This window comes from Ceratotherium simum, chromosome X (genome assembly GCF_057802395.1).
Source record: "Ceratotherium simum simum isolate JZ-2026a chromosome X, ASM5780239v1, whole genome shotgun sequence".
NCBI classification, from domain to species: Eukaryota; Metazoa; Chordata; class Mammalia; order Perissodactyla; family Rhinocerotidae; genus Ceratotherium; species Ceratotherium simum.
Window position 1 is genome coordinate 83,865,724 of NC_141940.1, and position 16,761 is coordinate 83,882,484.

At 33.1% G+C, this 16,761-nt stretch overlaps 1 protein-coding gene across 1 annotated transcript in view; it reads right to left on the reverse strand.

Moving 5' to 3' along the window:
* Positions 1-8,170: 8,170 nt before the first annotated feature.
* The window catches only part of LOC147911914 (uncharacterized), an 81,242-nt gene continuing 72,651 nt past the window's right edge, over positions 8,171-16,761 (reverse strand). Inside the window, exon 4 of the mRNA XM_087426974.1 lies at positions 8,171-10,507. Within this exon, the coding sequence (XP_087283100.1) occupies positions 10,504-10,507 (4 nt within the window). The 3' untranslated portion in view covers positions 8,171-10,503. The remainder of the gene's footprint in view (positions 10,508-16,761) is intronic.

Consider the following 16,761-nt stretch of genomic DNA (forward strand, 5'->3'; position numbering starts at 1 on the left):
TGGCGAACACGATGTGGTTAGTACAGAAGCCAAAATACAATGTTTCACGCCAGAAATTTATATAATGTTATAAACCAATGTTACCTCAATAAAAAAAAATCAACTAAACAGAATGGAAGGCAATAGTGGAGGAAGTGAGGGGCAAAATAGCCAACAGATATACACAAAATAAATAACAAAGTTAAGTGTTTTCCTATCAATAATTACTTTAAATTTAAATGGATTAAACACCCCAATCCAAAGACATAGATTGGCAGAATGGATATTTAAAAAAAAAAGCACACAAATATAGACTGTCTACAAAAGACTCACATTAGATCTAAGGGCATGCATAGGTTGAAAGTGAAAAGATGGAAAAAGATATTCCATGCAAACAGTAACCAAAAGAGTTACTACACTAATATCAGATAAAATAGACTGTAAGTCAAAAACTGTTAAAAGAGACATAGGACAGTATATAATGATAAAGTGTCAATTAACTAAGAAGACATAACAATTATTAACATCAGAGCTCCAAAATATATGAAACAAACATTGACAGAATAAAAGGAAGAAACAGCCAACTCTAGAATAATAGTAGGAGATTTCAATATCCTACTTTCAATAATGGATAGAACAACCAGACAGAATATCAGTAAGGAAAGAGAAGACAAAAGCAACACTGCAGAACAATTGGACCTAACACACATATAGAGAACTCTCTATCCAACAAAAGCAGAATAGATTTTTTTTTTAAGTGCATCTGCGGCATTTTCCAGGATAGACCATATTTTAGGCCACAAACCAAGTCTTACTAAATTTAAGAATATTGAAATAATACAATCTATCTTTTCAGATCACAATGGAATGAAACTAAAAGCCAACAGCAGAAGGAAAACTAGGAAATTCACAAATATTTATAAATTAAACAAACATTATTAAACAACCAATGTGTCAAAAAACAAATCACAAGGAAAATTAGAAAATACCGAGACAAATGAAATTAAAAACTCAAGAGAATGAAACTTTTGTGATGTACAAAAGCAATGTTTTAGGAAAATTTATAGCTATAAATGCTTATATTATAAAATAATAAATATCTCAAATAAACAACCTTTCTTTATACCTTAAGAAACTAGAAAAAGAAGAACAAACTAAACCCAAAACTAGTATAAGGAAGGAAATAATAAAATTAGAGCAGAGATAAATAAAATAAAGAATTGAATAACAGTAGAGAAAATCAACAAAACCAAAAGTTGGTTCTTCAAAAAGATCAACATAATTGGCAAAACTTTAGCTCGATTGACTAAGAAGAAAAAGCAAGACTCAAATAACTAAAATTAGAAATGAATGAGGGGACATAATTACCAATTTTACAGAAATAAGGACGATTATAAAAGAATACTATGAACAATTGTACATCAACAAATTGAATAAACTAGAGGAAATGGAAAACATCCTAGAAACACACAACCTATCAAAAATAAATCAGGAAGAAATTAAAAATCTGAATATAACTATAATTAGTAAGGAGACTGAATCAGTAATTAAAAACCTCCCAACAAAGAAAAGTCCTGGACCAGATGGCTTTACTGGTGAATTCCATCAACTGTTTAAAGAAAAATCAACACTAATTCTTCTCAAACTACTTCAAAAAATTGAAGAGAAGGGAATAATTCCTAACACATTCTATGAGGCCAGCTTACCCTCATACCAAAGCCAGATGAAGATACTATCAGAAAAAACTACTGACAAATATCACTTATGCATATTGATGCAAATGTCCTCAACAAAGAAATAGCAAATAAAATTCAAAACATATTAAAAGGTTTATGCAGTACTAACAAATGAGATTTATCCTAGGAAAACAAAGGTGCTTCAACATAAGAAAATCAATCAATGTAACACGTCATATTAATAGCGTCAAGGATCACAATTGATGCAGTAAAAGCATTTGGCAGAATCAAACACCCTTCCATAATAAAAATACTCAGAAAACTGGAATGGAAGGGAACTTACTCAACATAATAGAGGGCATTTATGGAAAACCCATAGCTAACATCATACTCGATGGTGAAAGACTAAAAGCTTCCACCCTAATATCAAGAACAAAACAAGGATGCCTGCTTTCATCACTGCTATTCAACAATTTACTGGAAGTTCTACCCAAAGCAATTAGGGACAAAAAATAAAAGCTGTCAAAATTAGAAAAGAAGGATTAAAACTATCTCTATTCACAGGATACTTTATCCTTTATATAGAAAATCCCAAAGAATCCACCAAAAAAGCCACTAGAGCTAATAAATGAAATTTGCAGGATGCAAGATCAACATGCAAAATAAGTTGCTTTATATAATAGCAATGAATAATCTGAAAGGAAAATAAGAAAGTAATTCCATTCACAGTGGCATTAAAAAATAAAATATTTAGCAATACCTTTAAACAAAGAAGTGATGCAGCGTTATTCACAATAGCCAAGAATTGGAAGCAACCTAAGTGCCCATCAAGGGACGAATGGATAAAGAAGATGTGGTATCTATACACAATGGAATACTACTCAGCCATAAGAAATGATGAAATCCAGCCATTTGTGACAACATGGATGGACATTGAGGGTATTATGCAAAGTGAAATAAGTCAGAGGGAGAAGGTCAAATACAGTATGATTTCCTTCATTAAGTAGTAGATAATAACAACAATAACCAAACACATAGAGACAGAGATTGGATTAGTGGTTACCAGAGGGGAAGAGGGGAGGGAGGAGGATGAAAGGGATAATTAGGCACATGTGTGTGGTGATGGGTTGTAATTAGTATTTGGGTGGTGAACATGATGTAATCTATGCAGAAATAGAAGTAGAATGATGTACACCTGAAATTTATACAATGTTATAAACCAATGTTATTGCAAAAAACAAAAAATTAAAAAAAAAAAGAGTAACGAAATTAGAATGGGCCAAAGAATTAAAAAAAAAAAGAAGAAAGTTAGAGGACTCACATACTACCTTTATTGTTTTTCTTGTTGTATATGTATGACACACTTAGAATAAGGCAAAATGAGAGCTAATTAGTCAAAACATAAAAAATAGCAAAGTTAAATAGTCACAGAAATAGAAATATAATCTGAAACTTCTAAAAAGATTGGGCAAATTGATGTTTTGTTACCTGAGTGTTAAATTTTATATAGGTTGCTATACTTAACATTATGATGTGAGGCTATCAGAGCGTAATGATATTTTGTTGTCAGTATCAAAATCTGAAGTGTTTTATTCTGTATGTATAATTGCCATTATGCATTATTAATAATATTATAATTATGATTGTCATTATTATTGTTGGAAATAATTTGATGGCATTAGCTTCTTATCCCAGATGTATGATTGTCATATATATATTAAACCAATCTATATCCATCTCATATACATTCCCAAATCTATTCATAAAAACAATTATTTTACAATTGTATTTTATATGATAGGAATAACTAATATTGTTTTTTTCTTGTTTATATAGAAAGACTTTTATTAGTAAGTTGAATATGCTTGACCCGTCAACTATAAACTAGCAACAATAAAGTCATTTGAATATTTTAAAAAATAAAATTCTTACTTTACAAAAAATAAACAAAGAAGTGAAAGACGTATACTGAAAACTACAAAATATTGTTGAAAGAAGACCTAAAGAAATGGAAAGACATCCTGTGTTCATGAATTGGAAGACTTAAAGTGATCTACAGATTCAATGAGATCCCTATCAAAATTTCAACCATATTGCAGAAATGGAGAAGCTGATTCTCTAATTTATGTGGAATTGCAAGGGGCCCCAAGTAGCCAAAATAACCATTAAAAAGAATAAAGTTGGAAGATTCACACTTTCTAATTTCAAAACTTACTACAAAGGTACAATAATCTAAACAAGGTGGTACTGATATAGGAATAGAAATACAGACCACTGAAATAGAATTGATAGTCCAGAAGTAAACCTATTCTTCTATGGCCAATCTACTTTTGACAAGGGTGCCAAAACCATTCAATGGGGAAAAGCAGTCCTTTCAACAAAAAGTGCTGGAATAACTGGATTTTCTCATGTTCAAGAATGAAGTTGGATCACTACCTCACATCATATACAAAAATTAACTCAAAATGAATAGGCAACCTAAATATAATATCTAAAACCATAAAACTCCTAGAAGAAAACATGGGGGTAAATCTTCACGACCTTGGATTTGGCAGTGGTTTTATAGATATGACACCAAAAGCACTATCAACAAAAGAAAAAAATAGAAAAATTGGACTTCATCGAAATTAAATATATGTGTGCATCATAATACATTGTCAAGAAAGAGAAAAGACAATCTACAGAATGGGAGAAAATGTTTGCAAATCATATATCTGATAATGTTCTAATCTAGAATATATAACCAACATCTACAACTCAAGAACAAGAAGACAAACAATCCAATAAGGGGCAAAGGACTTGAATAGATATTTTTCCAAAGAAGATATACAAAATGGCCAATAAGTACATAAAAATATGCTCAACATAATTAGTCATTAAGGAAATACAAATCAAAAGCATAATGAGATAAGACTTCACACCCACTAGGTTAGGTATAATCAAAAAACAAGGAAAATAGCAAGTGTTGGTGAGGATGTGGAGAAATTGGAACTCTTTCTTGTCTGTGGAAAGTGGGAATGTAAGTTGGTATAGCCACTGTAGAAAATAGTTTGGTGTCACCACAAAATGTTATACATAGATTTACCATATGATCCAGCAATTCTACTCCTATGTATATACCCAAAAGAATTGAAGACTGGAACTCAGATACTTGTACAACAATGTTCACTGAAGCATTACTGGGAACAAAGGTGTAAACAACCCAAGCGTTCATCAGCAGATAAATGGATAAACGAAAGGTGGTATACACATAAAATGAAATATTATTCACCCGTAAAAAGTGAAGTTCTCACCAATAATACAACATGGTTGAACTTTGAAAACATATTGCAATGTAAAATAAGCCAGACACAAAAGTACAAATATTGTATGATTCAACTTATATGAAATATCTAGAATAAGCAAGTTCATAGAGATAGAAAGTAGATTAGAGTTTACCCGGCCTAGGGTGGAGGAAAGTCAGAGTTATTGCCTAATGGTTACAGAGTTTCTGTTTAGGGTGATGAAAAACTTTTGAAAATAGATAGTGCTGATGGTTGTATAATATTATAAATATAACAAATGCCACTGAATTGTATGCTTAAAAATTGTTAAAATGCAAAATTTTGTGTTATATATATTTTACCAAAATTAAAAATATTTTTAAAACTATAAGCTTCTAACGGCAATGAAGTCAATTTTGAAGGCTAAATTAATTGCTTTCACCTGGATTTATCAATTGACAAAAGATAAAAGAATGACTATTTATACTGTTAGCAGGTATGATTTTGTGTTAGCTAGCTCATGACTTTAAAATGCTATAGGGACAAAGAAATTTCCTGACCTCTACAGGATCCCATATAAAATGAACAGTGAATTAAAGAAACTTGATAGCCATAATAAAGGAGTTTAACAAAAATGCCTCATAACTTTATCCACAACAGTAGAGATAAAATGGCCATGATATTGAACCAACATTGGTGGGGGAATTTTAAGAGGTATCGCCAAGCTTTTGGCAAGGTTTAAAGACATGTTCTAACTGACAATAACACAATACAAGTAAAACTATAAATATAGGATATAGACGGGAAGCAAAGCCTCAAGCCCACTTTGAATATCTCCAAATGGGATAGGAGTATATTCTGGTTATTGTTATTTATTCTTAGGGTGAGTTGAGGCTTTTCCTTGCTGATGAACTATGAATGTAATTTTTGTGTGTGTGTGTGAGGAAGATCAGCCCTGAGCTAACATCCATGATAATCCTCCTCTTTTTGCTGAGGAAGACTGGCTCTGAGCTAACATCTATTGTCAATCCTCCTCCTTTATTTCCCCAAAGCCCTAGTAGATAGTTGTATGTGGTAGTTGTGCATCCTTCTAGTTGCTGTATGTGGGACGCGGCCCCAGCATGGCCGGAGAAGCAGTGCGTCAGCGCGCACCCAGGATCCGAACCCAGGCCGCCAGCAGTAGAGCGTGCGCACTTAACCGCTAAGCCATGGGGCCAGCCCTGTAATATTGTTTTTAATCTTTTGTTTATTGCAGTAACATTGGTTTATAACATTGTATACATTTCAGGTGTACATCATTATACTTCTATTTCTGCATAGATTACATCATGTTCACCACCCAAATACTAATTACAACCCATCACCACACACATGTGCCAAATTATCCCTTTCACCCTCCTCCCTCCCCTCTTCCCCTCTGGTAACCACCAATCCAATCTCTGTCTCTATGTGTTTGGTTATTGTTGTTATTATCTACTACTTAATGAAGGAAATCATACTGTATTTGACCTTCTCCCTCTGACTTATTTCACTTTGCATAATACCCTCAATGTCCATCCATGTTGTCACAAATGGCTGGAGTTCATCATTTCTTATGGCTGAGTAGTATTCCATTGTGTATATATACCACATCTTCTTTATCCATTTGTCCCTTAATGGGCACTTAGGTTGCTTCCAAGTCTTGGCTATTGTGAATAACGCTGCAATGTAATATTTTTTTTAAGTGCTTGATTTTTCATTCCAAAATTGGAAAATTCCAATATATCTTTCCAGTAACAGGTAGACATATTTCACTGGTACTGTTATTAAAGATCTCTCTATAGCTTTACCTTTAACTCAAAATCTCTAATGTTCTCATCATCCACTAATTTCAGAAAAAATAAAGAGAATGAATGCAATTCTAATACTATAATTATCTAAGCACTCAGAAACCCTCCAACTTCCAAGGCACAGAATCACTCTTATTTGATGATGGTAAGTTTAAACCTTTCTATAACTCTCAAGTTATCTCTTCATGAGTTAATAAGAGAAGGTGTTTGGAGCTCCCTTCTCTTCAACTCTGACTCTCTGGGCAGTAATAGATTATTAGCCAAACTTTATGGGCTTAATATAGATATGTAATTACAGATACTTATGTAGGACTTACACCTTAATATATTCATTGAGTCAGAGTGGGCAGGAATGGACTTTTGGCAGTCCAAACAATAAACTGGAGTGAGTTAAAACCAGCATGTTTTCCCTCTTACCACTATGCTGTTTTTATCTTGTATATTCATCATTGGGCATCAATGATTGAGCCAAAAGTTGAAAATCAAAAGACAAGTGACCTATGTTCAGAAAGCATAATCATACTGTAACACATTGAGAAGTTACTCAGAAAGGTTTGCTTTTAAATTACTATCCAAAGCAATTGATTACAGCTGGTTACAAACTTAATACACATAAATCAAAATCTACATTTAAAATGGAAAATACTATGGAAAGAAAGATCTCATTCACACTAGCAATGTAATAAATAAAATAACTCAAGAATGAACCTAAAAATAAATATGTATGACCTATATAAACAAATTTTAAATTGCTACTATAAAAGATAAACAAAACTTGAATAAATATAAAAGCACACATTGTTCTTGGGTAAGGAGACTCAATTTTTTTTTCATCTCTGCCATACTATTTTCCAACTTTTCTGTAGATTTTGTTTTTTAATTGAAATTTTTGAGATAATTGTAGATTCACATGCATTGTAAGAAATAATATGGAGACATGCCATGTATACATTTTAACCAGCTTCCCCTAATGGTAACATTATGCAAAACTATAGTATAATATCACAACCAAGATATTGACATTGATACAATCTACCAATCTTGTTCTTTATTCAGATTTCCTCACTTTTACTTGTACTCATTTGTGTGTGTGTGTGTGTGCACAGTTTGTTCTTTGTGTGCACACATTTAGTTCTTTACAATTTTATTACATGTGTAGGTTTGTGTATACACCACTACAGTCAAGAAGGGAGACTCAATTTTTTAAAAGATATATATCTCTCTCATAAAAATCTGTAAATGCAATGTAATCTTATGGAAAACTCTATAGGATTGTTTTACTAGGCAATCCAATTCTAAAATTCATTTGGAAAAATAAATGTGTGAGAATTGGCAAGAAATTTTTGATAGATCAGAGATGAGACAGGACTATTACATATGAAAATACACTTTAAAACTAAAATAAAATAAAACTGTTGGCCACTAATTTTTAGTAGATCAATAAAAGTTCAGAATTGGAACCAAATAAAATACACAGAAGAATTTTTAATGTAATAGATTTTATTTCATTAACAGTTTTAGATTTAAAGAAAAATTAAGTGGAAAGTACAGGGAGTTCCCTTATTGCCTCCTCCCCCTGCCCCAGTTGCCTTATTATTAACATTTTGCATTAATGTGGTACATTTGCTAAAATTGATGAGCCAATATTATACATTATTATAAACTAATGTGTATTGATTACATTAGAGTTCACTTTTTATGTTATACATTCTATAGGTTTTGACAAATGTATAATGGCATGTATCCACCATTACATTATTGTACAGAATATTTTCACTGCCATGAAAATTACCTATGCTCCACCTAATTATCTATCCCTCCTTCCCTCACTCTGAATGTCTGGCAACCACTGATCTTTTTACTGTCTCCAAAGATTTGTCTTTTCCAAATGTCATATAGTTGGAATCATACAGTATAGAGCTTTTTCAGATTGTTTTTTTCACTTAGGAATATGTCTTTAAAGTTGCTCCACGTCATTATGTGGCTTGATAGCTCACCTCTTTTTGTCACTGAATAATATTCAATTGTATGGATGTACCAGAGTTTGTATATTCATTCAGCTATTGAAGGACATCTTGGTTGCTTCCAAGTTTTGGCAATGATGAATAAAGCTGCTATAAAAAGTCACGTTTAGGTTTTCATGTGGACATAGGTTTTCAACTCATTAGGGTAAAGAGCAAGGACTGCAATTACTGCATTGTATGTTAAGAGTATGTTTAGTTTTGTAAGAAACTGTTAAACTGTGTTCCAAAGTGGCAGTACCATTTCACATTCCCACCAGCAATGAATGAGAGTTCCTTTTACTCCACATCCTTACTAGCATTTAGTGTTCTCAGTGTTTTGGATTTTCATCATTCTGATAGGTGTGTGATAGTATCTCATTGTTTTTTTAATTTGAAATTCCCTAATGATGTATGATGTTGAACATCTTTACGTAGGTTTATTTTCCATTTGTATACCTTCTCTGGTGATTTTCACTCCAGTTGTTTACTTTCCTTATTTTTTGCTGAGGAAGATTCGCCCTGAACTAACATCTGTGCCAATCTTCCTCTATTTGTATGTGGGTCAGCGTCACAGCATGGCTGACGAGTGGTGTAAGTGCCCAGGATCCAAACCCACAAACCTGGGCCGCCGAAGTGGAGCATGCCAAACTTAACCACTACACCACGGGGCCAGCCACTGTTTGCTTTCCTAATGTTGAGTTTTAACTGTTCTTTTTATATTTAGAACACCAGTCCTTTACCATATATGTGTTTTGCAAAAAAATTATTCTCCGGGTTTGTGGTTTGTCTTTTCATTCTCTTAATAGCGTCTTTTGCAGAGCAGGAGTTTTTAAATTTAATGAAATCTTAACATCAATTTTTTTCTTTCATTTATCTTGCTTTTGGTGTTGTATCTAAGAAGTCACTACAAACTCACAGTCACTTAGATTTTCTCCAATGTTATCTTCTAAGAGTTTTATAGTTTTGCTTTTTACATTTTAAGTTTATGATCCATTTTAATTTTTGTGAAAGCTGTAAGGTGTCTAGATAAATGATTTTGCATGTGGATGTCCAGTTGTTCCAGAGCCATTTGTTGGAAAGACTATCATTTTTCCATTTAATGGCCTTTGCTCCTTTGACAAAGATCAGTCGACTATATTTGTGTGGGTCTATTTCTGGGCCTTTTCTTCTTTTCCACTGATCTGTCTACTCTTTTACCAATACCACTGTGTCTTAATTAATGTAACTTTATAGGACAGTCTTGAATCAGGGAGTGTCAGTCCTTTAAATTTGTTCTTCTATTTCAAAGTTGTGTTGGCTATTCTGTGTCTTCAGCTTTCCATACAAACTTTAGAATCAGCTTGTTGATATTCACAAGAATCTTCACGGGATTTTTATTGGGATTGCATTGAGTCTACATATCAAGTTGGAAAAAAATAACGTCTTGACAATATTGATTCTTGCTATCCATCTATATGGAATATTGCTCCATTTATTAAGATCTTCTTAGATTTCTTTCATCAAAGTTTTGTAGTTTTCCTCATATAGATCTTGTATGTATTTCATTAGATTTATAACTAAGTATTACTTTTTCGGTACTAATATAAATGATATTCTGGGGTTTTTTATTTCAAATTCCAATTGTTCTTTAATGGTATGTAATAAAGCAAATGACTTTTGCATATTAACTTTGTATCTTCCAAGCATGATATAATCACTTATTAGTTCCAGTTTTTTTCTTTATTCTTTGGGATTTCCTACATAGACAATCATGTCATCTGCCAAAACAAACAAACAAAGAAACAGTTTTATTTATTTCTTCTAATCGGTATACATTTTATTTCCCTCTCTTGTTTTACTGAAATAGGTAGGACATCCAGTAGGATGTTGAATAGGAGAGGTGACAGCAGACATCCTTGCCTTGTTCCTGATTTTAGCAGGAAAGCATTGTTTCTCACCATTAAGTATGTTAGCAGTAAGCTTTTTGTAGATGTTCTTTAACAAATTGAGAAGTTCCTCTCTATTCCTAGTTTGCTGAAACTTTTTATCATGAATGGGTATTGGATTTTGTCAAATGTTTTTGCTGCATCTATTGATATGATCATATGATTTTTCTTCTTCAGTCTGTTGATGTGATAGATTACGTGTATTTATTTTTGAATATTAAAATATCCTTGCATACCTGGACTAAATCCCACTTTGTGGTGGTGTATAACTCCTTTCATAAATAGTTAGATTCAATTTGTTAATATTTTGTTGAGGATTTTTGCCTCTATGTTCATGAGAGATATGTGTAGTTTCTTTTCTTATGTCTTTGTCTGGTTTCAGTATTAGAGTAATGCTGGCCTCATAGAATGAGTTGCTGGAGTTTTGTATAGACGTTTGCTAGGTCTAGTTGGTTTATAGTGATGTTCAAGTCTTCTATTTCCTTGTTGATCTCATGCCTACTTGTTCTATCCATTACTGAAAGTTGGGTATTGATGTTTCCAACTATTAGTGTTTGGCCTATTTCTCCCTTCAATCTGTCAGTTTTTGTTTCATGTATTTTGGGGTTCAGTTTTTAGGTAAACATATATTTATCATTACTATATCATCTTGATCCATTTCCTCTTTTATTTTTATAAAATGTCCTTCTTTGTATTTAATAACAATATTTTTTTTTAAAGTCTGTTTTGCCCTATATTAATATAGCTACTCTAGTTCTTTTGGTCATGATTTTCATAGTATATCTTTTTAACCTAGTTGTGTCTTTGAATCTAAATTGTGTCTCTTGTACAAACACATAAATAGAGAGATTAGATTGCTGGCTACCAGAGGGGAAGGGGTGAGGGAGGAGGGTAAAAGAGGCGACTGGGCACATGTGCATGGTGATGGATAATAATTAGTCTTTGGGTGGTGAACAAGATGTAGTCTACACAGAAACTGAAATATAATGATGTACACCTGAAATTTGTAGAATGTTATAAACTAACATTACCTCAATAAAAAAAATTTAAAAAACATGCCAATTAAAAGATAGAAAAAGAATGTATGTATTTGAAAATTACATTGTTAGAACCTACTGAACAATTGCAAACACATTCCACAAGTGTCCTAAAATCTGTGTGTATATTTTACCTCCCTAAATAAATTGAAAAATACTCACACACAGGAATATATGCTAGTGAAACTTATACAATGTTTTTCACTAAATAAATATTGTTAAGTGATTAAAAAATAAATAAATTGTGTCTCTTGTAGACAGTATATTTGGATCATGTATTTAAATCCATGTGCCAGTCTGTTCCCTTTGATTGGAGTATTTAATCTATTTACAATTAATGTAATTATGGATAAGGTTGAATTTACATCTACCATTCTGCTCTTTGTTTTATATATATTTTATGAATTTTTTGTTCCTCTACTCCTCCATTACTGCCTCCTTTTTCCTTAAATATTATGCAATATACCATCCTAATTCCTTTTTCTTTTACTGTATTTTTTGATAATTTCAATATACAAAATGTTTGCTCCTCATAAAGCTCAATTCCCTTCCTCATATTTTGTGCTAGAATTTTCCTACAAATTATAACTTTATACATTGTATGCCCATCCACACACGTATGGACATCTCATTCCCTAGATTTTACTTTTAAGCTTTTTGGTTAATCTATTGTTTGCCCCAACTCTTGTCCTGTACCTCAGGCACTCATAATGTTAAATAATTTTCTCTGTGTTTGACAAATGCCCCAAGGGAATAGGTTATTGCTGTGGGGGGAGTGAGCCCTTAGTCAGCTCAGTTAAAGACAGCCTTGCATACGGGTTCTTCCAGGGAACTGCCAGACAGGTCAAATAACAACAATTTTCTAGGAATGGGATTTGAAGAAGCTCCAACCCCATTCATCTCCCTCTAAGTGGCTGCTCGGTTGCTGGTTTTCACTGTGATTGCATGATGTTAATTTTCAAGGCTACTGTGAAGCTAGAAGGGGGCATGGGAATAGGACAAGTTAAAATGTTACAAAGCTTACTGTTCTTACTGAGATTCATATGTTTTCAATAAATGCTCAGTAGATTCCTGCAAGGCTTTGGTTAATTTCTGGAGCTCTGAAATCATTGATTCTGACCATTTTTGCCGGTGTTCTCATTGCTTTTATAGATGAGAAGTATTCTGGCATTCCTTACTCCACCATTCTTGCTGATGTCACAGCAGATACTACATTATTAAATTCAGATATTTTATGTGTTTTTTTGCTGTTGTTATTGTTTCTTGTTTTTGTTTTATTGATTTTGGTTGAATATGGTTAATACTTGCTTTGAATTTTTTCCAGCCTGCATTATTTTACTCTATGCTCTTCTATATAAATTGTTGGGGTCTCACTTACCCAATTCTCATGTCCTAAATGAAGCTACAAAATGTTTCTGAGGAATATCTTGGACCTGCATGCAGCTATTCCCTTGGTCAAGCTCAGTGCCAAGGTGAGGTTATCATATGTTCAGGTACATACCTGACTTTGGATTCCAGACTTTCATTAGAAGATATCAACCTTACATACTACTTACTTGCCTATTAAGTCATACTTCTGAACTATATATCCTGCCACAGAGCATAATTCTGACATCTCTGTTATTCAAATGCCAAAATCTTAAACGAGAGAAACAGTATTTTTGAAGTTCGGAAAAAAGAGAATGGGTGATATAACCACTTTGGAAATCTATTTGGCAGTACTGACTAAAACTAATCATATGCATAATCTATAGCACAGCAATTTCACTCCTTTATATATACCCAACAGAAATGAGTGTTCATATGTAGCAAAAAAACGTATACATAAATGTTCATACAGTATTATTCATAATAGCCAAAAACTGAACACAATCCAAATGTTCATTCACCTTAGAAAGAGTAGATAAATTACAGTATATTCATACAATGGAAAATGACTGAGCAATGAAAAAAACAAACCACTGCTGCATACAACAGTATCAGTGAATCTCATAAATTCACTGATTGAACTCTCAAAAGTGAGTGAAAAAAGCTAGATACAATTGAGTACATACCATATGGTTCCACTCATTAGGCAATTAGTACTAATCTATGATGCTAAAAGTCAGGATAATGATTTTCCTTGGGATGTAGTAACTGGAAAAGGATTGTTGGGTGGGCTTTTGAAAGGTTGATAAGTTTCTGTTTTTGTTTTTTTGGTCTAGGTGCTGGTTTCATGGTATGTTTAGTTTATGAAAATTAATCAAGCTGTACATGTATAATTTCTGCACTCTTTTATATGTATTCTATACTACAATAAAATATCACCAAATCTGAATGTTAACATACCTATTCTGACTAAAGAGAGACAGAAAGGAAGCATTTGAGGCAAGGGATACAACATATACAAAAGTACTGTGATGTGAAGGAGCATGTTGTGTCCTTGGAATTGTGATTGGTTCAGTGGAACAGGTACACAGCTATGCTTATAGGTAAGGGAAGAAAGGTACATCAAGCAAGTACATATAAAGAATCCATAGGCTATTGCCAGTTACTTATACACATGTACATAAATATACATAATGTAATATATGATTACACTGTGTATGTACGTGTGTTTTAGGATGAACCCAAGAGAGACAGAGAAAGAGGAAGAAAGAGAGAAAGAGAGAGACAGACAGACAGACAGAGAGAGACAGAGTGACAGTCTCTTATATATATATATATAATATTCTGCCATTTTTGACTTACAAAAATGGCAATATCATATGGTTATACTGAATACATAGCTATATTACATGATAAGTATATATTATGTAATATGTATATGTATGTGTACGTGCATACATATTCTCCCTCAGACAGATAGGCAATACCAGCTTCCATAAACACCAAACCACCAAACTTTGCCCAAAGATCATAATTCAGCTGTGCTCACCACTTACATTCTCCTTTTCACCTAATACACACACATTCACAAACAGAGAGGGAACTCAAAAGCCTTAACTATCATTTCCACTCAGAGCTATGTCAAAGATAGCTTTCTTTTTCTTCTTCTGAGTAGCATATTGTTATTGATAATTAATAATATGGAAATTAAAATTAATAAAAATCAATAACACTTTAAAAGTTATTTGGGTGTAGGGAAAGCTATACTGAGGGAAGGGATGAAACAAAAACAAAAATATCACTGGAGTCTTTTAGCCAAAATGAATGCCATCTTTTCTTCACTTAGCTTTATATCAGTTACTAAAAGGAAAAAAACTATTCCTTTTATCTAAAGCTAAAAAGAGAATTACAGGGTTACTATATATAACTGAAGGGGAATATCCATCCCGCTCAGGGTTATGGCACTAACAATCACTACCACCCCTCAAAATAACCAAGACTTCACTAGCAAACACACAACACTCCTCACTCCCCACTGTGGAATAGGTGACTACTTGTTTACTTTGCATGGCAGAGCTCTCTTTTCTTTACCCCATAGTCATTCTTAGTGTCAGTCTCAGGCCCACTGCATGTTCCTCCACTCCCCTTCCTCCTTCTCCTCTCTTTCCCTCCTACCAGCTGCAGACACACTCTTCTCCTACTGTCTGAAAAGCTGACTTGCCCTTTGCCTCCTCCAGTACAGAAAGAATCCTTTCAGGGCTGGTAAGGAGTTCCTGAGAGGGAAAGCAAGGAAGCCCTGTTGTCGGCTTACTGCCATTGTGCTTGGAAGTCTACCATTTTCTTTAAGCCACCCTCCCAGCATGCATATCCACTGCCACAGCTCCAGTATGCCTGCAAGCCTGCCAAACCCCAACTGCTAGTGCTCCAGAGTCTATTTCTGTGCTGTAGGAAAAATTTAAAAGGAAATGAAAACTTATCTTTATAGGCCCTGATGCCATTTCCTTGAGGGCAGACTTCGGCTGAAGTTGGAGACAAAAAATAGATTTCTAGACCCCTGTGGCATTTGCCATAATAGAAGGAACCTCCTGGATTCTAAAATCAAATGTTAAAGATAGTTATACAATATCTCCCCCAATTTTCCACTGACCTCTCCCAGTGAGCTAAGAGAATTTTAAAAATGTTGTTTCATTATAAAAAGTTTTCTTTTACAATATATCCACATGGTGTTTAACTTAAAATATATATTTATATTGTAAACATAATCAATAAACTTATAAATTAAAGTAATTAACATGATGAAATGGACTTAGTTCAAATGTGTGACACTGGGCAGGTTGCTCCTTCTTTCTAAGTACGATAGTTAAACACATAGTCTCAGGAACCATTATAGTTGTATGACCTTGGACAAGTTAATTAACCTCTTTACACCTTAGTTTTCCCTTAGGGAAAATTTATGGCTTAATTAATGTAAAACACTTATAAGGATGCCTGGATATAGTGTTAATAAATGTGAGTTATTATCATTTGCAGTAATTTTTCATTTGGCACAGGAAATGAATGGCATATTCTGATCAGTCTAGTTAACTAAGAATTACTATGCATATCACCAAGAATTATTACTTTTAAATTACAATTAAAATGGAAGAAAATATATAAATTAATAGAGGTTAAAGAATTTAAGTTACTATGGCAGCTTCTAGGGTTTCAGGAATGGAAATATCAATTTTGACTGATCTTTTCAACAAATATGCTGAATACTCACTCTGTGCCAGACACTGTATTATATACTTTACATATATTACTTTATACTTCCCTCACAATAATTCTGTGTATAGGCTAGTATTGAGCCCATAGTATTATGAGGTTAAGTGATTGGCCCAAGGTCTCACAGCTACCAAGTGCTTAAGCTGAGATTTGAACCTAAGTTCCAAAACCCAGGTTCAATAGCATGCAAAAATTGGACTGACACTGTATGAATCTCTGGACATGACTGCTCTAAAAAGGTATTCATAATTAGAACTTGTTGTTTGATAGTTACTTATACACATGTACATAAATATATACACGGTCTGGGAAAGAGAATGCTGTTTAAGAAAGTTTACAATACTAATTTTAAAGGAAAAGAGACTGACAAATCAAAACTCTCCTATTTCCAAGATATTTCTGTGGCTTTGATTTTGG